General features: G+C 38.3%; 3 protein-coding genes across 4 annotated transcripts in view; 1 reads left to right on the forward strand and 2 right to left on the reverse strand.

Moving 5' to 3' along the window:
- Nucleotides 1-2,142, forward strand: part of LOC100178798 (prostaglandin reductase-3) — a 4,335-nt gene extending 2,193 nt beyond the window's left edge. Inside the window, exons 3-4 of the mRNA XM_004227172.4 lie at nt 613-794; nt 1,555-2,142. Coding sequence (XP_004227220.1) covers nt 613-794; nt 1,555-1,834 — 462 coding nt within the window. The 3' untranslated portion in view covers nt 1,835-2,142. The remainder of the gene's footprint in view (nt 1-612; nt 795-1,554) is intronic.
- Nucleotides 2,143-3,093: 951 nt separating this feature from the next.
- LOC100181438 (C3 and PZP-like alpha-2-macroglobulin domain-containing protein 8) lies at nt 3,094-22,216 on the reverse strand. The gene is made up of 35 exons (XM_009863313.3): nt 22,000-22,216; nt 21,229-21,406; nt 20,751-20,913; nt 19,848-19,900; nt 19,747-19,764; nt 19,398-19,452; nt 18,928-19,041; nt 17,664-17,860; nt 16,963-17,190; nt 16,274-16,444; nt 15,772-15,891; nt 14,893-15,109; nt 14,268-14,422; nt 13,664-13,813; nt 13,124-13,407; nt 13,004-13,066; nt 12,513-12,738; nt 11,713-11,863; nt 11,458-11,561; nt 10,953-11,094; nt 10,341-10,682; nt 9,855-9,944; nt 9,171-9,347; nt 8,975-9,056; nt 8,409-8,640; nt 7,713-7,962; nt 7,304-7,440; nt 6,741-6,959; nt 6,279-6,390; nt 6,062-6,207; nt 5,578-5,758; nt 5,197-5,292; nt 4,529-4,732; nt 4,058-4,188; nt 3,094-3,775 (listed from the first exon to the last, which is right to left on the reverse strand). Exons 1-35 carry the CDS (start codon nt 22,089-22,091, stop codon nt 3,731-3,733), a joined length of 5,325 nt encoding a protein of 1,774 aa, XP_009861615.2. The 5' UTR covers nt 22,092-22,216; the 3' UTR covers nt 3,094-3,730.
- An 806-nt stretch (nt 22,217-23,022) lies between these two features.
- Nucleotides 23,023-25,306, reverse strand: part of LOC108949289 (calcium-activated chloride channel regulator 1-like) — an 8,506-nt gene continuing 6,222 nt past the window's right edge. Inside the window, exons 12-14 of one of the 2 annotated variants that reach the window (XM_026838838.1) lie at nt 24,876-25,059; nt 24,332-24,496; nt 23,023-23,669 (exon numbers count right to left, since the gene is read on the reverse strand). In XM_026838838.1, coding sequence (XP_026694639.1) covers nt 23,621-23,669; nt 24,332-24,496; nt 24,876-25,059 — 398 coding nt within the window. In that variant the 3' untranslated portion in view covers nt 23,023-23,620. Of the gene's footprint in view, nt 23,670-24,107; nt 24,497-24,875; nt 25,060-25,306 lie in introns of those variants that run through there. The other variant, XM_018815918.2, reaches the window with a different exon arrangement.

Genomic DNA, 25,306 nt, shown 5'->3' on the forward strand with positions numbered 1-25,306 from the left:
GTTAGTAACTGCAGCATCGGGAGGAACCGGTCAGTTTTGCCGTCCAGTTGGCCAAATTAGCTGGGTGTCATGTCATTGGGACCTGCTCATCTGATAAGAAAGTTAATTTCTTAAAATCTATTGGTTGCGACCACGCTATAAACATTTCTACAGAGGTATAAGGAAACTTTTATGTTTATTATTATTTGTAATAAAATGATTGGTAAAAATAATACTGACTAGCTAAGATTTTAAAAAATAAATTAGTTTCAGTTCACATTAATGGTCTAAAATCCCCTTTAGTGTGATTTTTATGCTGAAATTTTAATAGACTTCCTATACTTATAACGGCTTATTTATTTTTAAATAAGTTAAGGGGTAACTTGTAAGCGGGCATGAGGTGTATTAAGCAGAACACCCGTGTTATAATGACTGTCATTGCCCCTCCATGAAAGGATAAATAAATTACATACTTGTAATCGAGCATAAGGTTTATGAAACAAAACAATTGTTATATAGCGAATGTCATTCCTCCCAAATGCAAAGAAAAACGAGTTACAGCCCTGTTATAACATTAACAACTATGACCACCAAGCAAGGCTAAATAACTTACATTCATTAATTCATCAACAGAACCTGGGTCAAGTATTGAAGGAGCATTACCCGCATGGTGTTGATGTGGTTTACGAGTCGGTTGGTGGAGAAACGTACGAGACTTGCGTCAACAGACTTGCAGTAAAGGGAAGGTTGATAGTTATCGGGTATATATCTGGATATCAACAACCCATGGGGGTGGCAACGACTACTTCGGCAAGGTGGGTCGTATTTATTCGGTGTGGTTTGTCAACTAATGTTTACTAATGAATGATAGTTGGTTGGACAAAAAAAGTTATGTCATGGGTGTTCTGTTTCATATACGTAATGGCGGGGTAACAACATACTGTATCATACACCCCCGCTTACGAGTTACCATGTATGTAACTTATTTATCCTCGCATAACGGGGCAACGACAGTCGTTATAACACGGGTGTTCTGTTTCATACACCTCGTGCCCACTTACAAGTTACCACGTATGTAACTTATTTAACCTCACATGGCGGGGCAACGACAGTCGTTATAACACGGGCGTTCTGTTCCATACACCTCGTGCCCACTTACAAGTTACCACGTATGTAACTTATTTAACCTCACATGGCGGGGCAACGACAGTCGTTATAACACGGGTGTTCTGTTCCATACACCTCGTGCCCACTTACTAGTTACCACGTATGTAACTTTGTGGATGATTGTTTTTTGTATGACTGATAATTTTCTCAACCTATACTACTTAACTTGAATAAAAAAAAGTTAAAATGAAAAGTAACATGGTATAGTATGGGGGTAAGATGGGACACGTTTAACACATAATATCCAAATATTCTGATTGCGATTAAACAATTAACAACGATCTATAGAAGTCGCGAGGATACGGTTATAATTCTTTGTTTAATACCAAATGGAACGAGAATGAAAAGATGTCCCATCTTTCCCCACCCTACTATATATTTTAACATTTCTGTTTTTCTGTTTTATAGAGGAGCAGCGGCCCTTCCTGTTAAAATGCTCATGAAAAGTTCGAGCGTGACCGGTTTCTTCCTTTTCCATTACGCCAACCAATGGAAGTCGGCTTTTCAAGAGTTGAGTGATCTCTATGTTGCTGGGAAGTTGACATGCATGGTTGACGATGGAAGCAGCGAGCGAAAAGGAGGTTTCCGTGGCATCGATGACGTCACAGATGCGGTGGATTATCTTTACTCCAGGAAAAGTGTGGGGAAGATTGTCGTCAACTTGGCTTCATCTGGAAGCAAATTATGAACTCCGTTCCGTTGTAGTTTGTTTTTGGTAATTGTTTATAATTTAACTGATGATGATATCAAACTATTCACGCATCAGATGGTATCACATAGTCACTAAATGGAAAAATTTTACTAAACTGTTTGTTAACGCTTACGGCAACAGACACCCACTTTGTAACGGGCTTACTAAGTTAATGTTAATTTTTTATAATTTTAGTGATAATGATATCAAACTATTCACGCATCAGATGCTGTTGATATCGTTTACATGTAAAGCAATAATGGCTTATAATTTAAAACTTTAAAATAAACTGATCTTTCCCCGATTTCCTGTTCTGTGGGAGACCTAGTGTAGTCGTATATATTATTGTTTAGTTTGAATGTTTAACAAGTCATGGAATGAAACAAAAATTCCTATAAAAGTTTTCAATAATAGTTCAATGTAAAAATAAGTAACATTGATTTATTGATACGAAGATTTACTAATTTATAGAATATGGGAACTAATTTACTAACGCCTGGGTGTCGTGATATATTTGGGCCGGGCACTATTGCGCATGCGCAGAAAGTCGCACATAATATTATGACAACCCGGACCAAATGTAACGCGAACCGTTGTTAAAAATGGCCCGGGCAAGACGTTTACTCATTCAATATAAAGTTATCGATTGAAAGCAGAAATAAGTTGAATATGTTTACGGAGCAAAAGTATAAGCAAGCACTACTTACAAACTTTTTCAATTTGGTTTATTAAGTATATTTTACTTGATTTATTTAAGAAGCATTAGTCCGGTACAACCAATAAGCCGAAAATCAATAAATTGCCATGACCGATATATTGCAGCTACCTATTATTTTTGTAGATTATGTAATAAAAAAATGACATCTAAACGTCATTTTTTTATTACATAATTTTAGAAATTTATTAACGCAACTTATACATTAATAAATATACCTACTCGAAACAAAGTACGAATTTAGAATTAATCACTATTAGCGCCCGATATGTTTGTGGCGGGCGCTAATGGGTAAAACAAAATTTCGAAACCACGCCTGTGTGGCAAGTTTAAAACGACATAAAATTACCCAAAAATAACGTAAAGTTTACGTGGCATTAAAACAACATTGTTCTGTCCATGACTTGTCCACTGCATAGGCATTTTTTTGCCATCAATTTTAATTTTTATAAATATATAACTGTCCCGAGCTTTTTCTTCGTTTCTTAATATTTCTAAATTTCAATAAACAGCTTTTGTCTACAATTTCCACGAACATGAATCAATGGCGATTGTTGTTATTTATTTTACATGAAAACAATGGAAAACCACGGAAATCGAGTGCTCGATTTTACTGACAAAGATATGACGTCATGTATGACGTAATTTCGAAACGATGGATGTGACGTGATAATTAAAACAATAACAACAAGCGCCCATACAACAATACTTATGTTCATACATAGAGTCGGTGATGTGACGTTGAGCAAATTCATGTCGATAAAGAAGGAGAGAAATTATCGGTTTTTATTCAAAGTTCTGGATCCAGAACTCGGTATTGTGAAGGAAGAGGTAGCTCTTGTGACGTCATTAGGCTGTCGTATTATTACGTCACACAGGTGTTTCACGATGATGACGTTCCAGAGTGGGAGAGAAAATTGTGACGTGGGTTGAGGAGGTCTTGCGGGTGTGATGACGTGGCACATACGTCATAGTTTAACAAGTTTTTGTCTTCCGAACTTTGAACTGAACTGTTTTTACCACGTCACAACGTATTTAAAGTCAAAATAGTTGATGACGTCAATACGACGTCATCACTGTGCGATCGGTGCAATTGTGTATAAAGTGCACTTATCGTTGTTGCCATAGTTCTTCAATAAAAAACGTTTTAAATATAGAATGATGACGTCACAGGTCGTTTAGTTCGTCGTCAGTCTTTTTAAAGCAGGAATTAATATGTCGTCCTGAAATAGTGGAATATTTTAACTTTATATTGCTATGTAATATGTATGTTATTGATGTCAGGTAACTTAGTGTGAAAGAGATTTTCTGGTTTCATAGTAATAGCTTATTTTATAGTACTTTATAAAATTGGGAAGATTACCGGCGTATTCGCCACCAAAAAGTATATAAAGAGAATTCCGTAGAATATAAAGGAATATGAATATGAATTGCAAATACCTTCACATTGATACATATATTGTATTAAATAAGTCACAAATTGATACATTGTATTCTAAACTTACCGCTGTAGCGTCTCCAGCGTCGTTGAAATAACCTTCTTGAGCTACGTTGTCGTAGTAAGTATACGGTGATAATGTTAACCCTTCCTCCTCTGCACCGTACCCAAAGTCTGGTTCCAAAACAGGGTCCGGCTCTACGTATAAAGTATTCCAATTTAACATTGATTTCCACAACTATAAATATTATACTGTGGGGCAAGATGGCCGATTAGGTATTTTCACAATACAGTATTGACGTGTGAATGACGTTAATTAGATTTCCCAATACAGAATATACGATATTGGATTAATAGCCGGCCCATGTGGAAATATTTGAAAGCAGTTACAAACATGCAAAGCACTTCCTTTTAAGATAGACACGCAAAATGCACTATAGTAGTGACTGACCAAAAATAGCTGGCAATATATAGTGGACTCAACAGAACGAAGGGAAAAATTAACTTTTAATTAATGTATGTAAATACAACTACACACCGCTTTCGCAAAACGTGTTTTCCTGGATTAACAAGGTGGTCCCAAGCTCACAAGCAGCCGACTCCATCCGACATCGGTTCATGTAAATAACACGGTTCGATGCGCACACTGGGGGGCCTTCAAACCCGCATTCGTGTGAGCAATGACATTCACTATATGCATGTCCGCAGCCAAGCAGGCTGTTCTGGCAATCTTCGGTGTCTTCTACAAAACAAATTACATTTCAGTAAAGTTCAATTGTTTAGTACAGATATAAAAGCCCACATTATATAGTATGTTGAAGGGGAATGGGACACTTTTTCATTCTATTTTCTCGTCCCATTTAGTAGTAAACAAAGAACACTTAAAGAATTATAAAACCGTATCTTCACAACTCCATAGACCGTTGTTAATTGTTCAAAACACGATTAGAATATTTGTATACCATGGGCGATTTAGAGTCGAAAGTTTAAGTAGAAGAGTTTGACTCAAGACTCGATGTTGTGGGTTTTATTTTGCGCAATATTATACTTAACGGTAACTACTAGAAATAATGTGTAGTGATTGCATCCATACTAGCTAAAGGTGGGACATATACGTTACCAACCAATCACCGAAAATATGTTATACAGTTTAAAGATGGACAAAGGGGCAAACAAGCCCAACCGACTGCATCACCACAGCCTTACCTTCGGCCTGCTCATTCATTTCGCAATTCGTGTCGTTTTCAGCGCAAAGGTTGTCCAACGTTTCGCTCAATGAGTACATCACTTGAGACTCGAATGCTGAAGTAAAAAAACATTTGCTTGTTTTAATGCCATTATTAATTAATATGTTACCCACACGTTTAGTGCACCTGACACTACTAATTGAATCAAACACTACCAAATCAAAGAATACAATTAGTTGGACTTTTTGTTACATGTTTCGTAGCACTTAATTAATCCTGACTACTTTATTACGAGAATCATCCAACTTCAGGAACATTAGATCAGGACCCGATTGACAAAATTTATTGCAATATTAACTAGCTCATACTCAGCTATAACAAACCAAACGCTGCATCTTACCAGGTTCATAATAATCGTAGATAACCACAGGTTGGGGCATCACTCTGCCAGTTTCGAACTGCCGAATCGCCACAAACCTCACACATGTTCTACATGTACTGTGTATTTCGTCGAAGTAAAACAATATTGTTCTGCCAGAGACTTCATATCGCTTCAAGTTGACATCGTTGGTGTCGAGAACCTGAATGAATAAACAAATGTCACTTGTTTATCCTCACGTGGCCGAAAAACGACAGTCGTAATAACCCGGATGTTCTGTTTCATACAACTCGTATACCCGCTACGAGTTACCACGAATGTAACTTATTTATCTTCGCTGGCGGTGCAACGACAGTGATTATAACATAGGTGTTCTGTTTTATATACCTCGTGCCCGAATACCAGTTACCACGTATGTAACTTTGTTGTTAAATATCAAGTGTTGTTGCAATCTTATGTCTAAAGCAAAATTGAAACACTCCACACTGTACGGTTTCCATCTAACCTGTTGGAGACTCTCCAAGTCTGGAACAAACCCTGTAATAAGTTTGTATTCGAGTACAGCCATGTTAGAAGAACCTTGACGATTCCATCTGACACACGCCTCCATCCTGTAACGTTGGTCGGTGTCTCTACGAGTCACGATCTCGCCTTCAAACAAACGCGTCAGTTAATGAATGTTTCTAATTATTGCTACTTGGTATTGTTGGTGTTTTTCATACTTTGTCTCTTAGTTCTGCTGTTAACACGTCCAGGGGTTATAAGTCTGTTGTGGACTGTGATATCGAAAGCTGGTTCGGAAGTTGGGTTTGGGATGTTGTAAGTTACTCCGATCTATAAAAAAGGGCGTTAAATAAAAGCGAATAATTGAATGTAAATTATTTATCTTTCTAACTACGACCATCGTTATAATACAGGTGTTCTGTTTCATACACCTCATGCCAGCTTACAAAGTTCTAACTTTATGATAGATTTTTTTTTATTATGTTTTTATTAAAATTTTTGTTGTATGTCTCTCAATTTTGACATCCCATTCGTCACCACTGGGTTGGAGCAATTTTTGGTAAATGTCCTGCCCAAGGACACTTAAACCAAATATTTCAGCGTAATTAACCTTCCAATGTTCTTTGTCGTATCATTTTTGTCACTTCCTAGTTATATTTTAAATGAGATACTAGGTTTACCTGCAGCAAGGCGCACCCATCCCCAGTAGCTTCAACAAACACAGTGGTCGGTAATGAAGGAATGGTCGCAGTCTGTAGAACTTCACCGTTCTCGTTGTTGAGTTCAAAGTTTCTTAAATAATCCATGTTCAATGAGGCTAATCTCACGAAGAGGTCAACACCGCCCACAAACGCATGTATCGCGTATTCCGATAGGGATTGTAGCGCCACGCAAGTGTCCTGGGATGCGGTATATAACACAAATTAAGTTTAGTTTTTAAAGAGCATAACGCAAACATAAATTTTATTTATTTTTTCCAATATAGTAGCGAAAGTGAAATTAAGTAGAGCAACCAAGAAAAGGTAATAATAGGGGCAAAAAAAAAGTCGTTAAAACCGCGCAACCGATAAACAAAACTAGTAAGAGCCAAAAAATGTGGCTGCTAAACCAACCAAACAACATATATTAACTAGTTAAATAAAAGTATTGAGTTGACTGTAAATAAATAAATTACTATCTAACTGGAAGAAACGAGTTTGTAAATATACGACCCATATAAACATTAAGTCTAAGCTGTTCTCACCTGTGTAGATGAAAATCCACCCATGGCGTTCCTCTTCTTTGATAACCACTTCACAATTGGTAGAGCGGCGGTGACGTTTTGTAGTTTGGTGTAAGTGAGTAGAGCGTATGCTGTCATCTCCACTTCAGCAGAAACAACTACGAATCATATGTTTAAATATTGTATTGTAATGTATGAGAAATATGAATGCCGTAATAATATAACTCATATTTACGACATAATATCCGATACTTCCTAATTAATTTTTAAAAACTAACAACCCTATTTTAGAGTCGTTAGGATAAGGTTACAAAATTCTGTAAATATTCTTTGTTTACTATCAAATGGGACGATAAAAGAGAATGAAAACATGAACCCCAGCACCCTGTACTACAACAAAAATATAATGTTGAAATAAACGATCAATTACCTGTTTGTTTCATTGAATCTGCAAACCCAAACAATTGTTCTTCGTCGTATTCCTCGTCCCCTAACGTCCAATGCATCAGCCCATTCTCGTTTACAGCCATCCGTGACAATCGTCTCTGACTCCTAACTGCATAAACACTTTCCAATAATGACAAAGCATAAGCGGTAAGAGACGCGGTGTATGAATCGGTGTCATCGTAAACTTTAGTTTCCAGATATTCTCTCGCCCTTGTGGCTGCTAGAACTTCGTCCTAAAACACGATGATGTTTATTTAACCACAAAACCCGTAAAGTTACATAGGTGGTAACTTGTAAGCTTGGCTCGAGATGTATAAACAGAACACCCATGTTATAACGACTGTCGTTGTCCCCCAAGCCAGGATAAATAAGTTACATACATGGTAACTTGTAAGCGGGCTTGGGGTGTATGAAACAGAACACCCGTGCTATAACGACTGTCGTTGCCATGACATACGGAGATAAATAAGTTACATTCTTCGTCAACTAATACGTGACAACGATTTCTAAATTCCATTTTCACTTTATATGCATAGTGTTTTATTCATTCATATAAACTCAAGGCCCATTCATACAGCAGTTTATACAAACACTCCCACTTTACGTTAGAAAATACGTAACCTCACGACTCTAAAAAGAACGTTGTTAATTGTCCCACTAAAAAACGCTCACACATTACCTCTAATTCTAACCCAGCTTCCACCAGAGAAATGCTGACATAAGCAGTTAGAGCGACATCGCTATCCACCCCTGATTGAATATCCTTGTTCCATATCTTCCCCACAGCAGGGAACGAACCATTCCTGTCCTGCCATGAAATAATCCATTCTTTGGCTTCGTGTAATTCGTTCGGGTCAATGTAAATAAATTCTCGGGCTTGTGCGAACGACTTTAACACGAATGATGTAAGCCTGTAAATAACATAAGGTATAGTATTGTGGGGCAAGATAGAACAAGTTTTCATTTCTATTTTATGTCTCCTTTGGTAGTAAACAAAGGGTATTTACGGAATTGTGTATAAGTATGTACCCATGACTCTAAAATTGTCGTTAATTATTGAAAACATGATTTGGAAATACGGAATATTATGCGTTCACAATATCCATCTCATCCCAAAGTATAAAAAATTGAAACAAATTTAGATGTAATTAAAGGAATTGTTTCAGAAAATACTGTAGGTATGTATGTTAAAGTTTTGAAAAGTTTATTACTAAAATACTATTTAATATAAAGATAATTTCTTACCACATGCTACCAGAAGCATCTCGGTTTCCGAATGCACTGTAAGACCCATCGTTCCTCTTGTACGTTAACTGTCTTTGATAACCTACGAGAATAATATTATATAACAGGTCTTATTTGGCAATTGTAATATAGTAGTTCTTATATAGCAGGTGTAATATAATAGTTTCACTAGCATAACAGGTGTAATTTCACTTACCAGTTTGTAGAAAGTGAAGGGCTTGCATCTTAATATCACTTGTTAATTGCTTCGTTTGTTTCAAATATTTCAACACGTAAATATTCGGGGCGAAATTGGCCAGGTTTTGTTCCCCGCATCCGTAAGGAAGTCGTAGAAGGTTATTCAGGTTGTTGAGAGTTGGCCCCATGACGTCACCTTTAATTACGTCATGTGCAACATTTATTATTGACAGATTTAAAACTACATTTGATAGTATAGTGCCTAAAACTTCACATTTAAATAAATGAGTTCGTTGAAACAACCCAAAGATACCAACGTCATATTTAAAGTGGAACTTGAATTAAATCAGTATGGTGACTAATGACTTATTTTAGTAATTGATTTGTGCTTTAATTTATCTTTTTGGTATGATACATTTAGTAGGGTTGGGTAAGATGGGACACCTTCTTATTCTATTTTCTCGTCTAATTTGGTAGTAAACAAGGAACATTCAAAGAATTTTAAAACCTTGTCTTCGCGACTTTCATAGACCGTTGTTAATTGTTTAAAACACAATCAGGATATTTGGATATTATGTGCTAAATGTGTCCCGTCTTACCCCACACTACTATATAATCACTGTTGCATATAAAGTGTCCCATATTACCCCACAGAACTATATTCATGTCAAGAACCTGAAACGCTACGTCTTTTATCACCCACCTATCATGGACGCCACTGCTCGTTCTGAACCAGGGACGGTGTGTGTTGGAATGTTCAGTTGGATGATCTCGTTGAACGAACCACCAGAACCTGAAAGCAAGGTGAAAATAATTATTAAGAAAACATGCCCACACAAAGTTACATACGTGGTAAACCATGAGTAAGCACGAGGTGTATGAAACAGAACACCCGTGTTATAACGACTGTCGTTGCCCCGTCATGCGAGGATAAATAAGTTACATACGTGGTAACTTGTAAGCAGGCACGATATTTATTTAACAGAACACCTGTGTTATGGGGTGAGGTAAATTTGTACAAGAGCATTGTTAATTGATAAAAATACAGAGATACCGGATTAGGTGCTAACGGTATCCATCTTACCCCACAGTAACATAAGGATGTCGTTGCCACGCTAGGTTAGATCAAGTTACATTTATGTAAGCATAGAATACCCACAATACCACACACGAATGCGCATAAACTTACTTTCTTTCTTCCACAAACGAAACTCTCCTTTCGCCCCATGGCTTGTAGCGAACCCGACATACGATATACTTGCGCCTTGGCTTGGCTCTCTCCACTGCATGAACCTGGAAGTTGATGTTTGTTCTATTCCTGTCCCCACTTGTATATTCCCACCAACCCAAGTCACCCAGAACGATCTGTACTCCTCCCCGGACAAGATCTGGTCAGTAGCAGCCGTCACAAGGTGCTGGGAGTTCCTGGATATCCACGATTGTGTGTTGTCAGACCCACCAAGCACGATCTCGTACGAATCACTGGAAGTGCTCTCATCACTTGATAAAGTAATGTGGACGTTGTTGGAAGCTGTGGGAGTTGGTAAATATGATCATGTATGTATGGTACTGTGCGGTTAGATGGACACTTTTAGCACTTAATACAAAAATATCCCGATCATGTTTTTAACAATTAATAACGGTCTATAGGAGTCGTGAGAAAACGTTTTTAAATTTCTTTGAGTGTACTCTGTTTACTATTAAAGGCGTCGAGAAAATAGAATGAACAAGTGTCCCATATCCCCCCACCCTACTATACACATATATGATATTAACATATTCATACACCAAACATACCAACCTTTTGTGAGAAAGTTAAAGTTCGTCATGTTAACTGGGAGTCTAACGAACTGGAAAGTGTAAGAAGAAGGCGTGGAGATGTTGATTCTCTCGTTTGGACAGAAGTAGATGCTGTGTGTGTATTCTCGCTTTATACCTTCGGCCTGTTATGAACAATGTATGTAACTTATTTATTTTGGCGAATTGGGAAAACGACAGTCGTCATAACACGGGTGTTCTGTTTCATACACCTCGTGCCCGCTTACAAGTTACCACGTATGTAACTTTGTGGGTGGTGGTGTTACTGTATGGTAACAATTAAGCCAGCCTATTATAGTAATCACTATGTTGGAGCAATAAACGTTAAGTGTCACAAGAACACATATGCGCCCACAATGGTAGCAGGTTATGTCAAACCCGAAACATCAGGGCCAAACACGGGCGCGCTAACCACTGTGACGCGGCGTGGTTATTTGTACACCACGAGGTGCATGTCAGATTATAAACACAAAGGTTAAACGCCTTACCTCAACTAACACTTGTCGAGTGATAAGATCTCTCGCGGCGACCCTGGCTTGTCCTTCCCCATCTGTACAACAAGACGACACGCCCACTATCGCATCTGCGCTCGCTGTAACATCACATACAAAAAAGTTCAAGATTTTTCAAGTTTTTTATTTCTTTTCTTAGTCAAATTTAAATAACAAGTTTTTGGGCAGCTGAGTTGATTGTCTCTGTAAAATTTAAGTTTTTTTTCTATTTATAAATAAGTTTTTTCTTACCCGTTATGTTTTTGTTTCCTAAGTAATTAAACTGGAGAATGACGTTGGTTGTTTGGGAGGATTGAGCTTGTACACATAATCTTCGCATCATGCGGTTGCTGTTCAGTGTACGGAACGAAACGCCAGGTGGAATCAACACTGTTAGGTTCACCTGGGCAACAATAGACTTGTAAACGTTTGCGGTAAATAAACAATTTAACTGAGATAAATTCACAACTGATACTTTTGCACTAGAAATAGTAATAAATGGATTATAGTCGTATGTCACTGCAAGGAATCAAGTTTAACAAACTGCATAACAGACAAAAATCAAGTCTAACGAATAGGATTCTGTGAGATATATTTCGACTAAGATGGCATCATCAGTCTTTTATATAGATGGAATCTACCAAACACATAAGTGAAGAACAGAACACCCGTGTTATAACGGCTGTCATTACCCCTGCACGCGAAGATAAATAAGTTACATACGTGCTAACCTGTAAGCTTGCACAAGGGGTATAAACGGAACAGTCGTGTTATAATGACTATAACAACACTACAAGTTTCTATGCGAGGGTAAATAAGTTATAGTAGGAGGGGGGAAGATGGGACACCGTTTCATTCTATTTTCTCGTCACATTTGGTAATAAACAAAGAAAATTCAAATAATTATAGAACTGTATCCTCCCAACTCCCATATACCGTTGTTAATTGTTTAAAACACGATCAAGATATTTGGATGTTACGTGCTAAAGGTGTCCCATCTTCCCCCACTCTACTATATATACATTAATTCATTCATTCATTCAAATACAAACCTCTGAGCAGACATTCTGGTAGTTATACACCGTCAGTGGGATTTGAACCTGTTCCCCTCGGATCGCCGAATACGGGATTGTAAAGTCGACAAAAAAATTCTTGAAAGCTCGAATGTTTTGTAGCTTAGATATCCCTATACCAGTGTTGGGGTTGAGGGAGACGGCGTCCGCTTGCCAAGTGGTGATGGAATCAGGAACAGTGAGGGTAAAATTCTCCGAGTTCGAACTGTCAGAACATCAGTATTTAAAAGTCAAATTTAAATGTCAAAATCTACACTATTAAAAGTGACGCAGCCAGATTTGTGGGCAAAATGGGAGTGGTAATGTCACTACATCAATATTTTACCACCAATCAATCAACACTGTGTCAAATTCGCTATACCAGTAGCTCAGAAAGAAAAAAATAAATTTCGTTTTTTTATAAATGGGGGTCACGACTGTACAACCCCCCTAGCTGCGCCACCAAGCATTACTAACCTATGTCAACTCACCTGACATTAAAGCATTGCCAAACCCACGTTTCAGGGAAGAATGTTCGGTGTCGCCTCCCCAATCTATCAACACAATTTATTCATAAGTTTCAACCACACAGAGCATTACAAACCACGCACCTGCTCGCTTGCCTAGCTTGACCCTGAGTTCGAATCCCAGCTCCCGTCATGGCTTGACTGCGGATCAGTTGCGGTAACAGAGGAGTGGTTACCTTGTAATCCAGACTGAGTACATCTGTCATTACGACCAACCCCGATTCCAGGAACGCATATTTAGCATCGCGTGCCTGGGAGAAGTCCCACCACATATCGGTGCTTCTACGAGATCGACTCAATCTCCACCACTCGATGTTTTGTTCAAATGGAAGATTGTCAAGATCATACTCGTCAAGTTCAGCGAAAATCTTTGATAAAAAATAAGACATATATATTTTTTATAATTCTGAAAGACCTTCTGACAACAATAGCTTTTTTTATAAACCTTTCACGCTTATAGCGCGGGGTAGAATGGGATACAGTTTTAACAATATACGAAAAAAAATGTTTATCTTTACGACTCCCATAGACCGTTGTTAATTGTTTAAAACACGATCAGGATGCTTGGGTGTTTTTTTTGTGCTAAAGGTGTCCCATCTTACCCCACGAAACTATACTACTCACATCTTCAGGCTTGAGCATGTACCCAGGTTTCATAAGGTGAACGCTCTTATCCACCAAAGCGAGGCAAACACAAGATCCGGGGTCGGTAGTTACGCTTACTGTGATGTCACGACCAGGTTTGGTGTCTTCGCTTGAAGCGCGGATTACCACCTGGGTGAAAAATCATTAATTTAGTTTACCGCCTCGAAAACAAACACTTTTCGGTGACTTTTTTAGGGATTTTAACATACATTTTATCTCTCTCTTCTTACACTGGAGCAAAGAACAGACTAATTAAAACAGTAAAGAGAAGGAAAGTAGCAGCAAAATGACATCAGTTAAAACACGCTACGGTTAAAACTGATTCAAGTTTAAAATAAAAGCGTGGCTGCCAAAGCTACAATACAGTATAAATCAACTTATATTGAGTTGCATTTAATTAAAACAAATGAACTGTCATTGGAACAAAAGTGCTAAAGCATAGGTTTACATAAATAACTAATTGAAATAGAATACAATTAGAAATAAAAGTTTGCGTAAAGACACGACCCGTACAATGGGGGGAATTTGTTTTCAATTGACATCCGTTATGACTCATACTACGTTTCTATTACGTCACAGTTACCTCATTATCAAGTTTCGGCTTCACCGGCACGTGGACGCTATCAGCGATCCCTTCCCCGTTCTCTCTGACGTAATAAACCACCATCCGGGACATCGGTGCCATACCGGATGTGACGTCAATGGTGAGGGAAGTACGACAAATATCATTTTCAATAACTGAAAATCGAAAGTCATTTTCAAGTTAAAATGGAAATGAATGAATGTATGTATCTTCACGTGGTGGAGTAATGACAATTATAACACGGGTGTTCTGTTTCATACACCTCGTGCCCGCTTACAAGTTACCACGTATGTAACTTTGTGAGTGATTACAAACAGATGTAAATAACTCTAGTCTAAAGGACCGTTATTAATTATTAAAAATACGATTAGGAAATATAGGATGTTATGCGCTGAAACCCAGGTCTGCTGCAACCACAATTCATTTCATATTTCAACTAAAATTAGAATTGTAATTGTAACAAACACAAAAAAACATCAAACATATAAACAAATAATAAATGATCACCAGTTAAAATTATTCATTTTAAGTTTCAAATTGAAACTTAAGAATGTGACTGCAAAAAAGCAAAAGCAATAAATACATGAAATAGGGATATATAAATAAACAAAGAATAAATGATTACCTTCTTCATGGTGTATTGGGATTGGTTGAGGTCGATCATTAAACCTCGCTATGGACGGTGGAGATCTCCTTCTTCGTGAAGGAACGATCGCGCTGTTTCGCTCGCTCACTATTTTATGCCCGGTTTGAATGATATTACCGCGAGATAAGATCTCATAGAACAAAGTAAAGTTGCATGGACAGGTTGAGGTGACAGACATCTTCGCCCTCTCGCCAACCTGGTAGTAAATAAGCGATTATTATCGCTTGAGTTTAGCATTGTACAAGTTCGTGATTCTACCATGTGGTAACTTTTAAGCAAGCACGAGGTGTATGAAACAGAACACCCGTGTTATAACGACTGTAGTTTCCCCGCCATGCGAGAAAAATAAGTTACATACGTGGTAACTTTTAAGCGGGCACGAGGTGTATGAAACAGAACACCCGTGTTATAACGACTGTAGTTTCCCCGCCATGCGAGAAAAATAAGTTACATATACGTGGTAACTTTTAAGCGGGCACGAGGTGTATGAAACAGAACACCCGTGTTATAACGACTGTAGTTTCCCCGCCATGCGAGAAAAATAAGTTATATACGTGGTAACGTGTAAGCGGGCACGAGGTGTATGAAACATAACATCCGGGTTATAACGACTGTCATTATTATGCAAGTATTCAGCTTTGTAAAAGTTTTGTTTAAAAACAGTTCTGCCGTTGTTAGTCCATCGTCGGGGCTCACTGGTTACTGGATTAAGACTGAATTAATCAACAACATAGTCACCATGTGCTAACGGTATCCATCTTACCCCACCCTTCTTTACGTTGTCCTGTTAAACCCTGGGAACTTTGTTAAAATGCATTCCATCAACGTCTGAAAGTTATCTCATTCAGCAGAACTCACCGTTAAATCAGAGTTTGGAGGTTTTACAAGAACATGGCAATTGCTGGGCGAGTTCCAACCGTAGATGTTTTTGAATATTGAGCGATACCTTGCACCAGTCGAATCACCAACTACGCGAGCCTGGGAATATAGACTTGGTTGGCTTGTGCGGTTACCGTGTGTTGGGGGGAGGGGTTTAAATTGAGATGAAGAAGTAAGAATTTTGGTATACAGTAACTGATACTACATTAAATAAAACATTTAAGAGAATGGAAATAAGCAGCAAAACAGTAAAAGTGTGATATATAGTAGGGTGGGGGAATATGGGACAACTTTCATTTTATATTATCGTCCCATTTGTTAGTAAACAAAGAAAATTCAAAGAATTATAAAACCGTATCTTCACGGCTCCCATGGACCGTTGATAATTGTAAAACACAATCAGGATATTAGGATATTTTGTGATAAAGGTGTACCGTGTTCTCCCACCCTATTGTATAAACGATATATAACATGACCCCACCTCAATCCATACTAACTTGCTTGACCTCGGCAAACCAGGGATGGTGAAAGACACAACTCCATTGGTATGTGACGTGATCTCTTGGTGGAAAAAGTTTTCCGTGTTAACAGACACCGAGATACGAACAGTAACTCCGACAGCGTTGCTCCCGTCCAAGTTTGTGGCTTTAATCTAGAAGTGTATTGGTATTTAATTAAAGGTCATGTCTCGTTTAATTCAAATGTCATTGCTGTTAATGCGGCGACGAATGACGTATAGTAGATTATTAATTACATTCGTATATTCAAATGTATTTAAAGCGTTTGACGTCGCTTTTAGTGTTCGCATGTAGATTATACCGAACTATTTACGTTTGGCAAGTTATCGAATGTTCAATTACATAAATGTCAGAGTGAGGTTTAATTCGCATAAGTTAATGGATGAATGATTAAATGAAACTTGCTTTATTCTCGCATGGTGGGGCGACGAATGAAACTTGTTTATCCTAGTGTGGCCGGGCAACGACAGTCGTTATAACACGGGTGTTCTGTTTCATACAACTCGTGCCTGCTTACGATTTACCACATAAATTTTTAAGTTGTTATTTTTTAAATTTACTTAAAAAGGGCACACTGAATTTTGAACCGCATAAGTTAAAAAATGTAACTTATTAATCTCATTTAACTCTGTAGGTTAATTGCGTCCTTTACCTTCCCGTTAAATGGCAACCCTGGTTTGAAATGTTCCCTCGTATCCTTGGTGAACTGGATGGTAACCTTCCGTCGAGACACCGGTGTGGTGTCATCATACGCGGTAATGGTTGTCCCATCCAATGATGTGACTTTCGCCGTTATTGCCAAGGCCCCATGAAAACCAGGCTCCACACTTCGAGGCATCAGATCGTTCCAACAAACCTCCAGCCCTGCCTCTCCATTTATCTAAATTTAGAAATGAAGTTTTGAGATTTAAAAATTCCTGCTGTTTTGGGAAGATGAACAGAAGCTTATTTTGTGGCTTATTTTTTGACCGCGCCCTGAAAATTAAGATTTGTTTGACACTTTGGGTGTACCTTGATATTCTATTCACAAGTTTGTTTCGTTTACAAACAAAGTTGACAAATGAACTGCGAGAGCTAATGGGAAATTCATGGGAAAATATTGTTTCGGTTATCTAATCATTTGAATATAAGGTAGTTTGGGGTAAGACCCCCTTTATCATCCATTTGCTATTAAACCAAGAATATTTACAAAATAATATAACAGTATCCTGAAAGATAATATTTTTATATTTAAACTCTTTATGTACTACCAAATGGGACGAGAAAACAGAATGAAAAGGTGTCCCACCTTCCCCCACCTTACCACATGATGCGGTTTAAGACTTTATTATATTATGTCATTTATTTACTTACATGAAGATCCCGGATGACCGAATCTCCTCGCTCCATGTGAGCACCGTAAAAAGCACCGACCGCAAACACCGTCATATTCAATGTAAGGTTCCCAACCACAGGTTTCCCGAACACATACTTCGCAACCACTGATACTTGCTCACAGTTGGACCATAAAAATGGAGGCGGAATAATCGCGACCTCGAATTTTGGCAGAACTGCAAACACGGTGGTTTGGTAAAACAAAATGCTCTTCCGTTTCTTTGAAATCCGACCCCTGCCACTACAGTTGGCATTCAAGCGCGACTCCACAGCATCGTGGGAGCGCTTTAAGTGCCCGGCTGTATCTATCCGCCGCAAATCCGTTGCATTACGTATACACGACATTTATGTTATTTTAACCGCCTTGGGACAGTTGGTATTACCCCATTATTCTATTCTATTCTATATGAGTGTGGTCATGTACCGTTGCACGCCATGGGACCTGACATTAAGACCCGAATTTCCCCATTACCCCAACATTGTATATGCACATTCTATTCTATATGGGTGAGGTCCTACAGTGAGGCATGCCATGGGACCTGAGATTAAGACCAGAGTTTGCCCATTACCCCAACATTGTATATGCACATTCTATTCTATATGGGTGAGGTCCTACAGTGAGGCATGCCATGGGACCTGAGATTAAGACCAGAGTTTGCCCATTACCCCAACATTGTATATGCACATTCTATTCTATATGGGTGAGGTCCTACAGTGAGGCATGCCATGGGACCTGAGATTTAGGCCAGAGTTGGTCCATTACCCCAACATTGTATATGCACATTCTATTCTATATGGGTGAGGTCCTACAGTGAGGCACGCCATGGGACCTGGGATTTAGGTCAGAGTTGGTCCATTACCCCAACATTGTATATGTACATTCTATTCTATATGGGTGAGGTCCTACAGTGAGGCACGCCATGGGACCTGGGATTTAGGCCAGAGTTGCCCATTACCCCAACATTGTATATGCACATTCTATTCTATATGGGTGAGGTCCTACAGTGAGGCATGCCATGGGACCTGGGATTTAGACCAGAGTTGGTCCATTACCCCAACACTGTATATGCACATTCTATTCTATATGGGTGAGGTTTTTACGCGTGAGACCAGGGACTAAAGTCAAGTCGGCCATTTTTCAAAACATTAATTAACTTACCTTGTTTTCAAAGTATATCTTACAAACAATGTTCATTTTACAACTTTATACGATATTTATTTACCAAAACTTAGGTAAACTTACCGTATTTTTGAATTTCGAACGTTGTGTTGTAAGATTGTTGTTGCATTTCAACGAAAATCGTCCAAGTTCCCAGAAGTGGTTGGTCGGATAACGGGAAGGAAAAGTTAACGATTCCTAAAAACAATGTTATGTAAGTGAGGAAATAGATTTTCTGGTAAAAAAAATCTATAAACCAGCATTATGTTTGCTATACGGAGAAACATAAAATTTGTGTTTTTTGCCAGAAGTTTTTATTTTCTTATATGTAGAAGGATGGGGGAAGATGGGACACTTTTTCATTCTATTTTCTCGTCTCAATTGTGCTATAAACAAAGAACATTCAAAGAAGACTCCTACATGGACCGTTATTAATTGTTTAAAACACGATCAGAATATTTGGATATTATGTGCAAAAGGTGTCCCGTCTTCCCCATTCTCCCAAATCACCTTAAACTTCCAAGGAACGAATCACAAACAACAACAACACTTACCACAACACGCCGGTCTCAAGTCCTTCCATTGCATCATACGGACGTCATTAGGCGCCTATAACCGAAACATAATCAAAAATAAACCGAACAGAACTATTATGGGTTGGTTAAACTTTTAGCCATGCATTAAAATGAAAAACCCAAAAATATAATAACCCCAAAAGTTATACAGGTGGTAACTTGTAAGCGGGCACGGGGTGTATGAAACAAAACACCTGTGTTACAACGACTGTTGTTTTCCCGCCACACAAGGATAAATGAGTTTTATTCATTCAATATAACGTCATAGTTCGTATTATTCGCATACAGAACCTTCGTTTCCAAAAATCTGTTATCAGAAAACGCTTACCACGACGTACGCCGTCACCTGCAAAACATAAACGCGTGTTATGACGTCACAAACCTCAACAATGGGTAGTTCTGTAAGAATCGCGAATTCTCTTTACTTACATTTTCTCCAACTGGTTTCAAGTCCCGGTCGACGGTAAATACGTTCACTCGTACTGTAACATACAATGGGCTTAAAGTTGTCGAATATGAATGAACTAATAAAATAAACCACAAGCCAACCGCTGAAAGGCAAACGGGTCTCAGTAGCGAATTATGATTGACGTAAAATAACTTGAAACACAACCAGAGGAGAATATACTTCTCTGTGTACGAGACAAGCATACGCGAAAACAGTGGTCGACTGTGGCTGTGTTTCTCGTAAATTATTTCTGTACTTTAGTTACAATGCTAAACTGTTGTGGTGGCTGGTGTTTTCGGAATACAGTAACTCGTTATTTTACAATTCAGACTTTCTTTGGCTGTTTGTTACAACAGTTATAATTACAGCAATGATTCATTTAAAAGCACAGTAAGTCCACACACGCACAATTACTTCTCAACAACGAATTAATCAGCGTGAGGCGCACAAACGTTAAATGCAAGCTGCCGGCCAAAGGCAGGCAAAGTGTGAAGACGTTATAGACTAAAACAATACGGATGATAAACTACAAATAACGGGCGCAAAACAAGGTCAAAGGGGACCTGGTAGAACATTGCATGCTGTCAGTTTCAAATACAGTCGGTTTTTAATATGTCTTAAAGAAAACTAAATGTTTTTAAACATAATTGCTATTTTTCATGATAAAAGCAAGATAAGAACACCCCGTCACAACGCAGCAAAAAGTAAAGTATCGGGATAAGTTTTGTAAATTGTTAAAACACGATTGGTAAATACGGGATATTATGTGCTAACGCCATCCTGCCCCACAGTACTGTATATACCATTACTTAAGGTGGCTGTACGCCGTATACTGTGTACAGCCACCTTTAAGCGCCGTAGTAAAACATGTATACGTTACTTACCTGTTTGTGATGGTTTGTACACCGGTTTATCAGTTTGTACGAATGCAGAAGTGCCCTTGTTCACCACTGTCACCGGGGTAGAGTTGTAAAAGTTAAAACCACTCGTCAGATGACAATTACCGCATATTTTTAAGCTGGCCTTGCCTTCGTTACCCGTTGGAACCTAAATAATAAATAACATTTAAACCGACAGTTAGCCGACTCTGGCTTAAATCTCAGGTCCCATGGCGTGCCACACTACGGGACTTCACCCACATATAGTACCGTGGGGTAAGATGGCACACCTTTAACATTGAATATCCAGATATTGGGATCGTGTTTTTAACAATTAACAACGGTCCGTAGGAGTTTCGTGGATACGGTTTTATAATTCTTTGAATGTTGTTTGTTTACTAACAAATGGGACGGGGCAATAAAATCAAACTGTATCCCATCTTACCCCACAGCAATATATACCAAGTCGTAACACGATGCTCACCTTTAAAATTAAAGTTCCCGATCCCGTGACCTCTTCTGAAACGCTCGTGATCATGTTTTCACGAAGGTCCACCAGTTTCACATTAACTCTCACGGGAGTTTCGTGATTAAATATTTTCACACTCACAGCGTGATCCACCCCGGCTCGAAATACTGCCGGTGACGTAACAATGTAGCCTCTGTGACGTAATTATAAAATTATCAGTTATTTTAGAAAGGGAACTTAATTGCGCTTGCGATACGAATCAAGTATGGACAATACATTGGCAATACAGGATACTGGGCACGCGTTGTTGTTATAATTAGAACCAGCGACGCCACTTTAACCCTGTATCACCCTAATTAATGGCGGCAGAATTTAAACGAAAATCAAACCAGCAAAATTATGGATATTTGTTTACGCAAATTTCGGCACCAAATACGACTTCGATTCAGTGGTATTTCGATGCCGTAGTTGCTACAAATGTGAAGCCCGCGTGGTTGATTGGTTCCGTATTGCCAGTAGTTTTAATTAACAGCGGCAATAAAAGTAAGCAAATATATTTAACCTTGGCCAGGTATGCGACCTCTAAGTTACCTATTAATATTGGGGAAATGAAAATAAAATTCACTTTTGATTTAAATGTAAACTTTTTGTGATATATAAAAATACCGGTTACACAAAATTATCCGTAAATGAAATATAGTGAAGTTCATAAAACTTACAAGTTATATAAAATCACTTTCAATTTGTTTAAAAAGATCAAACTTTTTATCTTAAGATAAAACTTACCTTTGCGTAAAACAACACGCCAAGTTGACGGCGCATAAAATAAGTGCGCATATCGAGAAAGCCCTTTTCATTGCAAAATATAGAGCTGTCATATATTAGATCCTTACGCTGGCTGAATCTTTTGAAAGTGGAGGCCCGACCCCTCGCCTTCCGACCTAGATCGCTTTGTTACGCATCAATTGTCGCATTGTGACGTAAGGTTGCCACCATGAAGCGTTATTTACTTCTTTCCAAAAGTGACACTTGCAGTGAGACGCCTGGGGCGAAACTGCCACAGCGGAACCGACAATAAATAAACCGTTTGATCAATCGAACGTAAGTTCATAATGACGTAATCGCGTGTTGCTTCGATTCGGGATTGTTACGTCACGGCCTTTGTTACGTCACTGAGCCATTGATTCACCGGCACTGTGTACTGCGGTTTGTTTGTGACGACATAAACGATGTTTTCGTGACAATTAATGGATCGCGTGTTGAGAAAATTACGTCAAGGTCAATCTCCAGAATCGCGTAGAAAGCGACCATTGTTGGAGAAAAAGTGGCAACGAATCAGCTTGAGCGATCTCTTCTTATTGTTCTCATTATCTTCTTATTAAATCTTAATATTACATTAGATTTTGTGACATAGGATCCAAGAAAGGCCACAATGTCATGTCATATCGTTTAATCTCTTCCGGGTTTAAATACGACACCACCCGGTCAGGTAGAATAACACGCGTTATGGTAGCTCGTAAATAATTACTTTCACACAACTTTTATCAATGAACGTGTTATAACGACTGTCGTTGTATCAATACTTTGCGTGTATATTACGCTGCCTTCGTTATCGTGACCGATGCGACAAATAAGTTCATTCATTCATTCATAGAAAACGCAATCAACTTTTATACGAGTGTTGTTTAACTGTTACTTAACGTTTTATGCTTTTATATACAGTAGAAAAAAACATTTAAAGAATTATAAAAACGTTTCCTCACGACACCCATAGACCGTTGTTAATTGTTTAAAAGATCAAGATTTTTTAATATTATGTGCTAAAGGCGTCCCATCTACCTCCACCCTACTATATACTAATTCGACCTTCGCTGAGAAGACAAAATAATGCTATTCATTCATTTATTGATGTAAAAAGCAACCCAACCCGTTTTGCCTCAATGTTATTATTCTGGTTATGAATTACAACCATCTATCCCACCGTATGTACGTGATCGGCCGTCACTTGACACCGCCATGCACTTAAGCTGTTACAAAACACGAACAGAGGGAAACTATCAACCAGCAGGGTGAGGTCCCAGTTAACCATTGTATGTTCATATCAACTTACATGTGTGACAACAATGATAACAATACAAATACTGTGTTGAGGCTTGCACATCTTCCTCAACCTTCGGGTGTGATGTCAGTTGTTTCCGCGGGCAGCTGGTACACGACACGCTTCACTTCACGTTGAGATGTTTGCTTCTACCACTGACCCTATACTCGCAGGTCGTTCGTTGCGAAACTGCGACACAGTTTATTTTCGGCTTGTGACGTACGAGTAACTCCCGATGTACGCTGTAGTGCGCGCCTAATATTAAGTGCAGGCGATCCCTGCTGACAGATGTACGTGGTAATTGACAAGTTAAACCCAACCCGTTCGTAACCACTGACGTTCAGTAATCGCAGCACTCCTGCGTGATTAACGACTTTTACTTAGAATTATTTAAACTGACGCAAACTTACACGAGTTCTGCGCGATTTCTCAAAAACTTCAAACAGTGTAATTGAATGCCACAATTGGACTTATGGCTACGCACAAGTTGAAATTAATTTCTAAATCTAAATAACATATAGTAGGGCGGGGTAAGATGTAAACCGTTAGCACATGTAATATCACGTATTTCTAAATTTTGATTTTAACGATTGGCAACGCTTTTTCGTGGTGATATGGTTATTAAAATATGAAAATATTCTTTGTTTACCACCAAATGGGACGACAAAGGAGAATTGAAGCATGGACCATCTTGCCCCAACTACTATACTTAAAAACGTGTTTTTTTTAATTATAGAATCTCTAAATTGATATGTTGCAGTGACATGATAGTAACAATAACACAAGTGCTTGTATATAAGTTGTGAGGGAGATACCATATGTTTATTACCGAATGGGACGATAAAAGGGAATAAAAACATGGACCATCTTACCCCAACCTATTATATTTGACAACGTGGTATTTATAATTAAGTGAGAATTTCTAATTTGTTAGTGACACGATGGTAACAATAACATAAGTGCTTGTACATAAGTTGTGGGAGAGATACTACCATTTAGAATAAGAAGTCACCCCTTTACATGATGAATGAGAGCAGAAGAAAGGTTGTAAGGCTTACAATCCACGATGCTTTGAATGCATGGGCCGACCCTGGAGGTGGATCAACGAAGAAAGTTGTTGGGGCGACGTTCGATGGATCGGCAACGTTGTTGGATTGGTCGAACGCACGAATGGCAAACGCTATTCTGTTGTAATAACACAACATTTTTTATAATAATCAATTTATAGTAAAGATAAATTTTATAAATCCATTTGTTATTATATTTAAAAGAATATTTATAATAATAACATAAAAAAAAACTGTTTACATAAGATTACACGCGTAATCAGTCACTTAATAAAAGAGACTTTATTGTACAATTTCTGTCACATAACACAAAAATATATTTATATATTCAAATACAATGGCTAAAATTAAATTAGTTTAAATAGCTAAGAAACGAGGAAACAGCAGCAAACGGCAGTCGTTAAAACGAACTTGTTAAGGGTACATGGTAAATGAAAAAAATGGTCAAATAAGAGTGTGGCTGGGGAATCTTTGTGTAGGCAGCAGTTATTACTTACGTTATTTTATCGGCGTGTCCAAACAGGAGCGGCAAAACTACAAAATTCTCCTTGCTGCCCGCAACACTGGGTGCGGTCAAGTTTCCACTTTTAACGAAAGTTTCGTTAATAGGAAGGCAGGAGTCAAAGTTGTCGAGCAGTTTACTAACGTTGTTGATCGTGTAGCGGAGGTCGTACTTTGACGCTGGAACACAACAACATATATAGTAGGGTGGGGGAAATGGGACACCTTTAGCACACAATATTCAAATATCCTGATCGTGTTTTAAACAATTAACAACGGTCCATGGGAGTCGTGAGGATTACCAAATGGGAGGAGAAAATAGAGTGAAAATGTGTCCCATCTTCCCCCACCCTACTATACATTGTATTTACACTTGTTACCTCTATTTTCTCATCCCATTTGGTAGTAAACGAAGAACATTCAAAGA

This window comes from Ciona intestinalis, unplaced genomic scaffold, assembly GCF_000224145.3.
Source record: "Ciona intestinalis unplaced genomic scaffold, KH HT000119.2, whole genome shotgun sequence".
Taxonomy (NCBI): Eukaryota; Metazoa; Chordata; class Ascidiacea; order Phlebobranchia; family Cionidae; genus Ciona; species Ciona intestinalis.

Excerpts from the sequence above, each read along its gene's own strand:
- LOC100181438 (XM_009863313.3), bottom strand. The coding sequence starts at position 22,091 with ATGACAGCTCTATATTTTGCAATGAAAAGGGCTTTCTCGATATGCGCA. Across the intron at positions 13,814-14,267 it reads AGCCGAAACTTGATAATGAG|GTGGTAATCCGCGCTTCAAG; the intron begins GTAACTGTGACG and ends TTTTTCACCCAG. Across the intron at positions 11,562-11,712 it reads AGGAAACAAAAACATAACGG|CGAGCGCAGATGCGATAGTG; the intron begins GTAAGAAAAAAC and ends GTGATGTTACAG.